The sequence below is a fragment of the Sinocyclocheilus anshuiensis genome, unplaced genomic scaffold (genome assembly GCF_001515605.1).
Source record: "Sinocyclocheilus anshuiensis isolate Anshui unplaced genomic scaffold, SAMN03320099.WGS_v1.1 scaffold2845, whole genome shotgun sequence".
NCBI lineage: Eukaryota > Metazoa > Chordata > Actinopteri > Cypriniformes > Cyprinidae > Sinocyclocheilus > Sinocyclocheilus anshuiensis.
In genome coordinates this window covers 78,450-90,957 of record NW_015538120.1, presented here as the reverse complement: position 1 = coordinate 90,957, position 12,508 = coordinate 78,450, and the positions used below count along the sequence as shown (strand labels likewise).

Sequence of the window (12,508 nt, the reverse complement as noted above, 5' to 3'; positions counted from 1 at the left end):
ATACAGGGCAGAGGGAAGTTCGGGGAAGAGTTATAGACCAGAATATCAGTATTTTAATAGATATATGAAAAATTATATCATACAGAAACAAGCACAAACATTTGCTTGACCAGCCACAACATCAGCATAACAGTTACTGCAAAATTATTTACCTCCAACTCTCTTTGCAGAACACCCAATCCCTGTTCCCTACATCTCCCTCCTACATAATCTGTTTTTCTTTTTCTCCTTGTAGCTGGAAATCTGCTCACAGACAATTTGCGGGCTATATATTTATATATTTTTTAATAATTACAGTCTCGCTGGAGAACTCCGGTCTGACGCACGCGGGTTCTCGCATTATTTCCTTATCACTTCTCGCGTGTGTTTTGTTGTGAAACGTAGTTTGCGGACCAGACAGAGCTGTCGGCGATTCTTCCTATTGTGAAGTCATGCAGTGTGAAAGCCCCTGTCGCCGATCCATCGTGCAATGTGAACACAGCAGCAACTGAATGCTACCCCAGATAGTCACGCAGTGTGAAAACAACGCGATCCGACGAGTTTGAAAATCGTGCAGTGTGAACTCGGCATTAGATGTGTGACCACTTTGTTACATCAAAATAAGACTTGAAATGGCATGAAAACATGATCTGTGAGTTTTTAGCAAGTAATCAGCTTGCTGAAAGTTAAAGCAAATCTCTGTGTCTGTGACTGAGCTTTGATGACTAATGATGAGCAAAAATAAATAAATAAATAATAATAATATAATAATTAAAATAAAAGTTAAAAGTTTACTATTAAAAAGAATAGTTGAACATAAGTTGACAAAAAATATATAGTGTTTAAGTTGTTACTACCTTGAGTTATTATTTTGGAATAAATGTAAAATGCTTAAAACTTGATGAGATTCATACTTAGCTTTAATAAATAGAACATTGATTACATTGTTAATGTATAATGTAAAAATACAAAAAATAATTGTTTTTGTTAGTTTTTCTGATAGTGTAAGCAATGTTAATTAATGTTGCTAAAATGTTGCTAGGTGTGATTGTGTGGTTGCTAGGTTGTTCTGGGTGGTTGCTATGTGGTTGTCAGGCAGCTACTAGGGTGGTCTGGATAGTTGCTAGGGTGTTGCTGGGCTGTTCTGGGTGAATGAGTCTCAAGGGCTTCTGGGAGTTTAGATTTGAATTTTTGTCAGTTCGAGTTTAAATAGTGTTGGCTCATTTGAAGATTCTGTCTGATTTTAAAATCATAAAAAAAAGAAGTGAACATATGTGAAGTTTTTTTCTTTAATATTGTTCCTTTTGTTTTCTAGCTTTGCTGCCTGGTTCTTTTATGGGATCACAGTATCAGGTCTGCTGTATTTGAAAATCAAGAAACCTGATATTCCGCGGACAATTACGGTGAGAACATCATGCACCTAAAGATAAGTTACCCCAAATGCACAGTCAATTCATCCATTCATTTATTTATTCATTTATTGCAAATGTATGTTATCGTGTTCACATTTGTGGGAAATTCAGATTGTCTGCAGTACTGTGTAAAGAGCTTTAGATGCTTCACAATAAATATTTGTTTTAAGAGCTTTGCTGAGAGAAGAGAAATGGAAGAGTGGAGCTGCCTTCATTGAAGGCAGTCTGCGAGCGGAGAAGAGCGGGACTCATGCTCTCAGTGAGAGCATTCTGTCTCAGTGAGCGCACAGTCTCTGCATGGGTGCTGCCCACACAGGCGAAGCACTCACTGCCCTTCTGCATCGTGCTGGCTGCACGAGCCACACTCGCAGCACAACATTGCAACAACATCGCTAGAAAATTTGCTCTTTCAGAACTTACCTCTTTAGAAATAAGTTCTTTTAGGCTCACCGGATGGCAGCAGGGGATGAGCCGAGAGCTGCGCGAATGCTGAAGGCGGCTCGAGCTGGAAGCGTGGAATGGAAACAGCAGAGCAGCGCAGGTCGCTGAATCAGCTTCTATCCACAGCAAGGCATGTGAGTGGTGAGCGGCTTCAAGTCTCGTAGATCAGCGAAGAGATGATTGAAGAGACTCCGCTGCCGAGCCATTGGTTCATTTTTAATTTACAGCACGAACCAATGGCCGTGCAGTTACACTGCTTGATTGAAAAGGCTTCAGTCATCAGAGAAAAAGGAGTTCTCCCCATAGAGTCTAGCGACGCAGTATGAGTGAAATATCAAAAGGGAACATCTTCCCTCCCTCTCTTCCCCTCCCCATTCTTTCCAGAGGTTGCTTACACCTCACAGGGCTACATCAGGCCCTGAAGCTTGACCGATGATGTTAATGGAGGAAATATTTTTGATAAATAGTATATTCTTCTTTATTTTAGGACTTGACTGTGAGGGTTTAGAGCACAACCAGTCTTGATACTATTTTTCTAAATGTTTCCTCCTTATTTTTTCTTGTAAAGTACGAGACACCCTTATAGTAACAAAGTTTAATCTGCCTCACCCAGACATTGGGGTTCTCTAAGCAGAAAGCTCCTTTGTAATGCTCAGGTTGAAACTGCCTCCCCCTATCGGGGTCCCCTAAGTAGGAAGCTCCCTGAAAACAATGAAGTCGAAGCTTCCTCCCCCAAACATTTTGGTGTAGAGCAGGGGTCTTCAACGTTTTTCAGGGTAAGGACCCCTTAGGCAACAGAGACACGGAGCAGGGACCCCCGATACAAAATGTGTCAAGCAGAGCTACATATTAAGCATATAGCCTTGTTATATGTATACTATGTTAAGACAGTAGATCAGAACTATGCACATTATTGTGGTTGCACATGCATTACTGCCTAGGCTATTTTTTATTGTTAAAATTTAGATTTATGCATCATAAAAATCAACATGTGGAGATAAATATCACAATTAATTAGTTGTTTGCAGTTGTTGTATATTATTTTAATGGATTTGCAGAGTGATGCATGTTTTGCATTCACATTTTAATTTTACTGTCAGATGGAAAAATAAATATTTATTTGGATAGTTTCAAGTTTACTAAAACTTAACATTTTTTATTTTTACTGTGAGATGGACAATTAAGAATCAAATCACTGAGTATCTGAAATTAGTGAATAAAGTGCAGATGTAATGTGTAAACAAGGGCTCCATAACAAGAATAGCAATGCACAGTGAAACATTTAAGATTATTATTATAGGCATTCTCACCGCTGCAAAAACATGTTGTAAATAGGAAAATTTCATATTAACCAGAGCTCAAACTCAAAAATGCAATGGAGCGTTTGTTAAATCGGTTTATTATATGTTAAATCGGTAATAATATATTATTACAGTATCAGCTGGGGTGCTCTTGCTTTTGTTTCAGGGTGCTTATATCTAAAATTGACTGTGTTATTTTTTACCCATGTTTTAATTTTTGTAACAAAAAAATAATTTGTGATCAAATATTAATTGACGGACCCTCTGCAGTGCCGCTGCGGACCCCTTGTTGTTGTTAGGCACCTTCGGGAGTGCTGGGAATTTGAGAACTTGGTCAGCGACTGCAGTATCTGAGTGGAGTAGCCTAGCTCTCCAATGGCTTCCATTGAGTCACAGTTGCTCACATCTCTCAGCCCCAGTGGGAAGTGGCCTTGTAGCCTTATTAGCATCCCTTCCTGTTGACAAGCACCTTTGAGAGTGCTGGTCTCTAGAGATTTTTGCCTATAGCCAGCTGGACACGAGCACCTTTCTACTGAGGTAGGAAGGTTGCTCCTCTTTTGAACTAGGCTGGGAAATTTCATATCTTGAGTCATTATTTCTTAAAAGGTAATGTCTAGTATAAAAGGCTAGCATTAGCAGTCCTTTGAGCTTTGCCCTTGGGATAGGCATTAAATTGCCTGACATGGTAAGGAAGAGAGGAAGGTTCTACGCAGTGACTTTCCTTGCATGGAGCTTGGGTATTGCACATAGGGAATATTGTCCCTGACAGTTCTGCTGGTGTAGACCTAAATTTGTACTGATATGTCTAGAGGTAAGCGAGGTTGTAACAAAAAATGAAAGAAAATGTGTCTGACGGTCACATCAATCCCCTGATCCAGAAAAGCAACAAATACACAATTAAGCAAATAGCTTTTTTATTAATAACAAAAGAATAACAAAGGAATTAAATCTTCAGGAGAGGGCAAGGCCAACAAAAACAAAACAATCTAGCTATCAATAGAAACTCTAAATAACCTGAAAAAAAGAAAAATAAATAAATAAAGTCTTATCTGACTCCCTGACTAACATAAACATAGGCAAAATTACAAGTTGAAAGAAAATGGCACCCTATCCCTACTGCTTCCGAAAAAAAAAAATGAAAGCATTTACACAAAAATTAAGAGTAAATCAAAACAACTATAAATACAAGGGGAAAAAAGAACATGGTAACATTTACACACTCCCTCACAATAAGCGATTGAGCAATTAATTCACAAAGGGATAAAGAGCGCACTCGGTCACCCAGGACTGCACAAAAAAGGAAAATTTCTGGATCAGGACAAAGAGTGAAGCGCGTTGCCGTCAGCACCTCGGCTTTGCTTCTTTGCTGCCCGATTCGGACGGTAATTGTTTCTCATATGGACGTCTGTGTTGTGTCTGCAGAGGTATTGTGCAGCCACTAGATGGCAGTGGAGAAAAGAAAGAGGAGGAGTAGTAAAGGAGAGAGAGAAAATACACACTCGTGTCTGTGCTTGCTTCTTGATTTTATTACAAAACGTACAAACATCACATTTGGCGACGAGGATGTCGTTTACAGTTCCTTTACCGGCTCCATTCCTGCCATGCCCTGGTGAGCCTTCACTTACTTTTACTGTCTGGCTCAAAATGTTTGCAAATTACCTACTTGTAATCGATGCTACTGGTGACGCATGGCCGGAGGAAAGAAAGCGAGCTGTTCTGTTACATGCTTTGGGCACAGAAGGACAAAGACTGTTTTATACATTTCCAGACATGGGCAATACTTATACTATGGCTGTCGCTGCACTGAAAAGATATTTCGTTCCTGCAGTTGATGTTGTCGCCGAGAGACACAAATTTAGGCAAAAGACACAGCGGACTGATTAAACTGTTAATCAGTTCCTGGCTGCTTTACGGGAGCTTTCGGCTGTATGTGATTTCGGAGACATGGAAGAACAAATGCTACGTGATCAGCTTGTGGAGCGAGCAGCTAATTCACAAAGTTAGGGACAGATTTTTGCTTGAGCCTGACCTCACTCTGAATAAAGCTGTCTGCATAGCAGTGTAAATGGAGACTGCATTGAATAACTCGGAGATTCTTTCAGGTACTTCACAAGTACGGGCCATACAGAGTCACCGAAATGTAAAACAGCGGGACAGAAAGACATCAACTTCCTCTTCATCAGATCGCCCAGTCGCCAACGCCAGACAATGGCGTTCATGTTATCATTGCGGATCCAACAGCCATCTGGCTAACAAACCTTCATGTCCAGCGATCAAAGCAGTATGCAATTCATGTGGAAAAATTGGGCACTTTGCCAAAGTTTGCCGCTCATCACAGAAAAAGGTGCGTGAGATTGTTATACCAGAGCTCACTGTATTATACATGAATGATCCTAAGACTGTGACAGACAAAATTCTCTGTTCAGTGCAAATTAAAACAAAGGATGGATATTGTCAGCCAGTGGAGTTAATTGTTGAAACGGGCTCATCAGTATCCATACTGCCTGAGAGCATTTACCCTAAACATTTTTCTTCATGCACCCTCAATCCAGCGAAAGTAAAATTAGTTTCTTATTCCAAAGAGACTATTCCAGTGCTGGGCTGTTTCTCTACAGATGTCTTCCATGATGGTAGTACTGCGGTGGGCACATTCTACATAGTAAAGTCAGGCTCACCTTTGCTGGGAATGGATCTGCTAAAAGCACTTCACTGCCGTATTGAAGGTGATACTCTGATTACAAATGACAATTCTGAAATACTGCCAGTACATACTGTAGGTTGCGCAAGTGGATTTATACACAAAGTGAAAGTGAAAGAAAGTTTTGTTCCTTTTCAGCAAAAATTGAGAAGACTGCCATTGGCAGTTAGGCAAGCAGTTTCTGAGGAACTGAAAAACCTGTTGGAGCATGACATAATTGAACGGGTTGATGCATCTCCATGGGTCTCCCCAATTGTAGTGACACAAAAAAAATGCATGAGCGTTGATTTAAGGGAGCCTAATAAGGCTATAGTTGTAGATAGCCACCCCTTGCCCCATATAGAGGAACTGTTTGCAGAACTGTGTGGGGCGACAGTGTTCTCGACCATAGACCTGGCTTCAGCATATCATCAGGTTCCATTGCACCCTGAAAGTCGAGATTTAACGGCATTTATTACCCAGGATGGGTTGTTCCATTATAAACGTGTCCCATATGGACTGGCTTCGGCTGCGCCTGCTTTCCAGAAGATCATGATGGCTATACTGCATGGATTGCCAGGTGTTCAAGCTTACCTGGATGATCTAATTGTTTATGGAGACACAGAGGACATCCATGGCACTCGCTTAAATGCTGTACTTCACTGTCTAAACAAGGCTGGTCTGAAACTAAATATGTAGAAATGTAAATTTAAGCTGCAAACCTTGACATTTTTGGGGCTACACAATTTCTAAAGAGGGTCTACATCCAGACCCTGATAACGTAGCTATCACGCACGCACCTGCTCCCCATGACACAGCCTCACTGCCCTCATTCCTGGGCCTTACATCTTGGTATAGTAAATTTCTACCTGATTACGCAACAGTGGTTGAACCCCTGCGTGAAGTTTTGAGAACCTCCACTGACATGAACTTTCTTTGGACTGATAAGGCAGAACACAGTTTTGTCACCCGAACTCTTTCGACAGCCGAAAGAAAGTACTCGACTGTGGAGAGGGAAGCACTGGCTTGCGTGTGGAGTATTGAAAAATGGAGGACGTATCTCTGGGGTAGACATTTCGTTCTGCGCACTGATCACCAAGTCCTTACAACGCATCTTACATCCAAGGGCACAGGCATGCGAATCGCTAGGTGGTCAGCCCGTCTGTTATGTTATTCCTATGAGGTTGCATTCAGCCCTGGGAGATACAACACAACAGCAGACTGCCTCTCTCGACTCCCATTACCTGAGACGAGTGATCCAACAGATGAACCTGAAATGGTCGCCACTGTTTCTCACTTATTTGCCTTGTCAGTCTCCGAGTTCTCTTCTGCATCCAGCTACATCTCTAGCTGCCTCCAGTTAGCCCAACTTCGGGAACAGATCGAGAATGGCTGGCCTCAAACCAAGAAGTCAGTGAAACAAGAAGTAGAACCTTACTTTCACATGAGACATGAGCTGTCTGTGGAGGGTCCGTTATGCTGGGTACACACCACAAGATAATCGGGCTGATTTTGGGCCGATTTCTCCCCTTCCGACAATCCTAGGTAATGTCTTGATTATCTTGGTGGTTCTAGAATCTAGGATTTTTTGTCCTCATGTTTGTGGTCTCTCACATCTTGAAGATCTTATAAGATTTTAAAATTCTTTTAGTGTGTACCCAGCATTAATTATGCGGGGTGATCACTGCCTTGTTATTTAAAAGAAAACATTTTTTAAAAGAAAAACAATAATCTAATACAAATCAAGAGCATGTTATCACTCTTAACATTAAAACATTACTTTATGTTGTTAGTGCCCCCCACAATCTGTCTCTGCCTCCAAAATTGTCTAGCACAACTAACTTCATAACAACACAGTGATAGCTGCTGTAACTAAAAAGTAGACCAGTACAAACATTAACCTCAAATGTACATGGAATAATAAATTCACCCCCTACCATTTTATTACATTATGTTTTCTGTTTGTACTGTTTAGGTTTTAATGCTGCATTGCACATCTGAGCTATTTGCACTATTTTAATACTGCTGCAAACTTTTTATAATTGATAATTTTATATTGCCATTTTAAATCATTTGTATTCTTAAGCTTTACTATCAATTTGGAACTTTCAAAATAAATCTTATTTTAACGTTACTTGTACAATGATAAAGATATTCTATTCAATTAGCTCATGCTAGTAGTGATACCCGTCACCTTATGTCAACTTGATTGATGGCTTTGACCTTTGTGACCTTTCCCCTCCCCCACGCAGCCCACCACATGGCGACCACCCACGTTGAGTTGACCCCGTGACCTATCCAGATGTGAAAACCGGCATATGTGAAATTCCGACGTCAACCTATGACCTCCGAGGATGACATATGATGTTTGTTCAGATGTATGTCCGTGTCCGAGCGGTGACAGGCAATAAATTAAGTCCTAAGGAATGTTTTGAAGATTTTAATGGTCCGTTCCCTCATCCGGGGGGTTTGTCTCATCTGGGGTCTGCGTGTCCGGTTGCATTCCAAGGCATGCTTAGATAAATAGACCCCGGCACTTCTGTGGAAAATCAGAAAAGAGCTGCGAAATACATAGACATGGCCGGTTTATACGCACCTAAAACTCCCGAGAAGGAATGGGGTGAACAATAAACAGAATAAATAAACAATTTTAACAGATTCTCTCTCTCTCTCTCACACACGCACACGCACACACACACACTGTAATGTATAATGAAATTGAAAATAAAAACAATAAAAAAATATAAATACCCTCTTACATTTTTCCGTGAAACAAAGTCTTCCTAGGGCAAGCATAGCCATTCTTCAAATGAGAGGTTTACCAAAATTAAGCTGGAAAAGCTCTCTCTCTCTCTCTCTCTCTCTCTCTCTCTCTCTCACGCAAGCACGCGTGCACATTCAATCGCCCCGTGTCTTATTCTCTTTTTTAAATGAAAATAAATAAATAAATTATGTGTTCGCACATGATATAAAACAAAGGAAAACATTTACACTAGTTTTAGTCATCGCTAAAAATATAAAAACGTCGTACATTTTACCAGGGTAACAGAGAAACCATGTCTTCACGTTATTTCAGTAGCTTCTCAAATGAGATGTTTAAGATCTGTATCCCTCTCTAAAGCCCTATTCGCATGGGATTAGTATTACCTGGTGACCTCCAGTCATTTGTAATAATTGCGGAGGTTGTCTGTGATCTTAATCCCATGCGAATCGGCCATGTCTGTAATTTGTAAAGTAAAAATTCCCCCGCAAATGACCTACCATATTTCGCTGAACACCGAGGTCCTGTGCTAATATTAGTCCTGTGCGAATCGGCATCTCTGTGATTCGGCCAGCATTTGGCGGGTCAAATATCATTTTTCGAGGTTTTTGTTTCCTGTGCGCTTAACCCGTCCTCTTCATTCGAGTCGTTTACGTTATATTATCCTAGTTTATATCAGATACTAGATCGTTTCTTAATAATTCTCTTCCGTCTACATTCTATTAGGTCTACTCATTTTCTTTTTATTCAATTACGTGGACTGCGTTAGACTATCCATGAATTGTTGCTTCTATCGTACTCATTCGCTTAGGATAAAGGCGTATGCAAAATAATTAAAATCCAAAAACTGAACACGGAGAAAAGAATAATGAGTAAAGTGATTCAACCTTTTATTTACCTTTTATTATGTGAAGAAAATGATCAAATTGTCATTACAAACAATAGTGATGACATTACAGGTTATCTAGCCAGAAAAGAAAATCTCTGCATGCCAACATGTTTTTGTGTAATATGAAATTGACTAGCATCTCAATAATTTCACATATCATGGAACCATACTGTTTCTGAACAAGCATTACACATAAATCCGTTACACACGTACACAGAAAGAGAACCTCGTCAATGTACATCTCATTGCTACATTCAGACATCATATCCAGAATTTTTCTGGTAGTTACACAGATTGGCTCTTTGCCGGTTATATACACAAGCTCGTCAAATCGGGCCATGGATAATTTTTCAGGCTTCTTACAACGTCCATTTCATTTTTGAGATTTGTCACACGCTTGGAATCTACCGTACGATCATGATTTGGATCGGACGCATCATCAATGATCTTACGCATAAGATCAATCATTTGCTCTCTTTAACGTTGTTTAAACATAGAGTGTACGACGTCTTTTCCAGGACACGTTTTCCCCGCTGCGCAGAAGCACTCCAGTTGCTCATTCGCAGCAGTGCCAGTAGTGTCAGACATCTTTTTCAGAATTCGTTCCAAGACGTAAACTTTGTCTCCTAATCGATAATGTTGTAGCCGTTTCCTTGAATCTGGATTGACTGTTTTAATCCACGACGGCCCAGGTCTTGTGCAATTTCAATTTCTGGTTGAATTTCTGGAAAAAATTGTGTCAGGATCAGACAAATTGGATCATTGAAGCTGATTCTGTCGGTCTGTGTAGATAAAGTTTTGATCAGTAAGATTTATCCAACATGGTTCGCAGATCTAGGAAAAGTAGGCAATAACTGCAGAGTTTATTGGAACGGCTGCTGTTCGCTTACAGCTATGTAGCCGTAGTCACGAGGAAGTAGTGACGGACCTTCTGTATAGCGTCGTACATTCGAGCGAAATAAATTGTTGGGGGAGAGGTCTTGTTTTGACCGTTGGCTGGTTGTTGAGATGTGGCGCATTGCACTCAAAAGCGGAGGAGGGTGAAGGGGCCCTGGTTAGGGATTGACCTAGCCTCGCATGTGCCACCAAAGATATTTAGTTTTCGGAAGATATTTTGCTTAAAGATTACGAGGTAACTCGGTCATTTAAAAGATTTACCTTTTATTTATTTTTATATTTTTTAATAAAGTTCTAAAAAGAAAACGAGTAGACCTAATAGAATGTAGACGGAAGAGAATTATTAAGAAACGATCTAGTATCTGATATAAACTAGGATAATATAACGTAAACGACTCGAATGAAGAGGACGGGTTAAAGCGATATTTTATTAAATCAAGCAAATTCATAGAAATATTGTCCTCTAACATTTCGAACATGACAGCGAAAACTAGGAAACAAAGCGCAAGGCCTAACAATTACGATTAGATCTGAAAATACTACAAGAGTGGAGAAACATAAAATTTCAAAGTGTTATATTCATTTATGAACGCTGTTACAGAATTTGTCTTAGTGACATTCAATGGAATATTTTATTAAAAGATAATGCAGAGGACTGTTTGAGTAACGCTCTCGTCTTTGTTACATTTACTGTCAAGATTTCACAGCTTACACACATCCATCTACCGGAAACCTGTAGCTCTATCATAAATATAAGCTTCATGCCTGACACTTTTGTAACCGACTAAAAACTAATATTTAAGCTAAACAAACATTTACAATTGTGAAAAATTAAGAGAATTAAGAGATGTTAAAAGCTGCTGACCTCATGATTTCTTAAAGCCAGACATGACAACGCTCAGTTACAGTCGTACCTGTTTCCTGGAACAAAACTAAAAGGCGGATGCCTAAAACACTACGACTGAATAAAACGGACTGAATCATCGCTTTTGCTTAAAACAACTGATTTATTAAAGTTGTGTTTAGAGACGCGTACAAAGAAAATAGTTTTTCCTCACCATCTTCAACTTTAAGTGTTTTAAATGTACAGAGAAATAGTAAGATTGAGGTCTTGTGTCTCGCGGCATCTTCGTAGACATACCAGAAATGAACACACAGTATTATTTCAATGAATGTGTTAACAAGTAATGGTTCTTTGTGTGATTTCATAAGAAAAGCATCTAAATTGTTAAGAAACTATTATATTTAATATTAAAACGTAATAAAAAATTGTTTAGTAACACAGTTGTGTAAGACACGAACCAAAACATTGCATTAATGTGTTATCAGTCCTTTTACACATATTTTATCAATTTTAAGAGTGTATGGTTTATCGTGCATGCAAATGATATTTTAAATTTTTGTGTACTATCAATTTTAAGAGTGTATGGTTTATCGTGCATGCAGATTATATTTTAAAGTTGTTAAGCTAAATCAATGAGTTTATTAGTATGCTTTATTCTTTCTATAGACTTATACTTTATACATGTAGAACATATCCGCGTTTTTTATGTGTAGGCTAGTCAAAATTGGTCAGTCGTGACTCGTATCCAACATGAAGGATCAATGCATAAAAATGCGACCAGAAACATCATTAACTAAAATGAACGAAAGATAGTAATCAGCAATATGCGTTCACACAGATAACGTTATTTAAATGTTTTATTGATATAACATGACAGTGAGTTGTTAGAAAAGAAATGTATACTGACATCATTGCGTGATGACTAAAGGAACCGACGAATCGGTTCTTTAATGCGGTTCATTGACCCAAACTCCCCGAAAGAATTGGTTCGCGAAAATGAATCGGACTTTGCATTGCTAACATCACTAAATTGTAACATCGCAACAGGTACGGACCGTATACTTAACGAATAGTGTGGAGATATGAGTCTTTTTATATAGTGTATCTGATCATGCGTATATTTAGAAGTCCAACGTGTATATTTAGACCGCTGCGGTGTACGAGTATTGTGGGGTATTGCCCCCGGTGGCCTTGTCTGAAGTCTTCTTCTTCTTCTTATGATGTTTAATGGGGGTTGGCAAACCAGCTTTTGGTGCATATTCCGCCACCTACTGGGATGGAGTGTGAGGCGCTGATATCAAGGGAAA

General features: G+C 39.5%; 1 protein-coding gene across 1 annotated transcript in view; it reads left to right on the top strand.

The window, feature by feature from the left end:
* Positions 1-12,508, top strand: part of LOC107683677 (b(0,+)-type amino acid transporter 1) — a 166,608-nt gene that overhangs the window by 81,317 nt on the left and 72,783 nt on the right. The window contains exon 5 of the mRNA XM_016479750.1: positions 1,295-1,382. Coding sequence (XP_016335236.1) covers positions 1,295-1,382 — 88 coding nt within the window. The remainder of the gene's footprint in view (positions 1-1,294; positions 1,383-12,508) is intronic.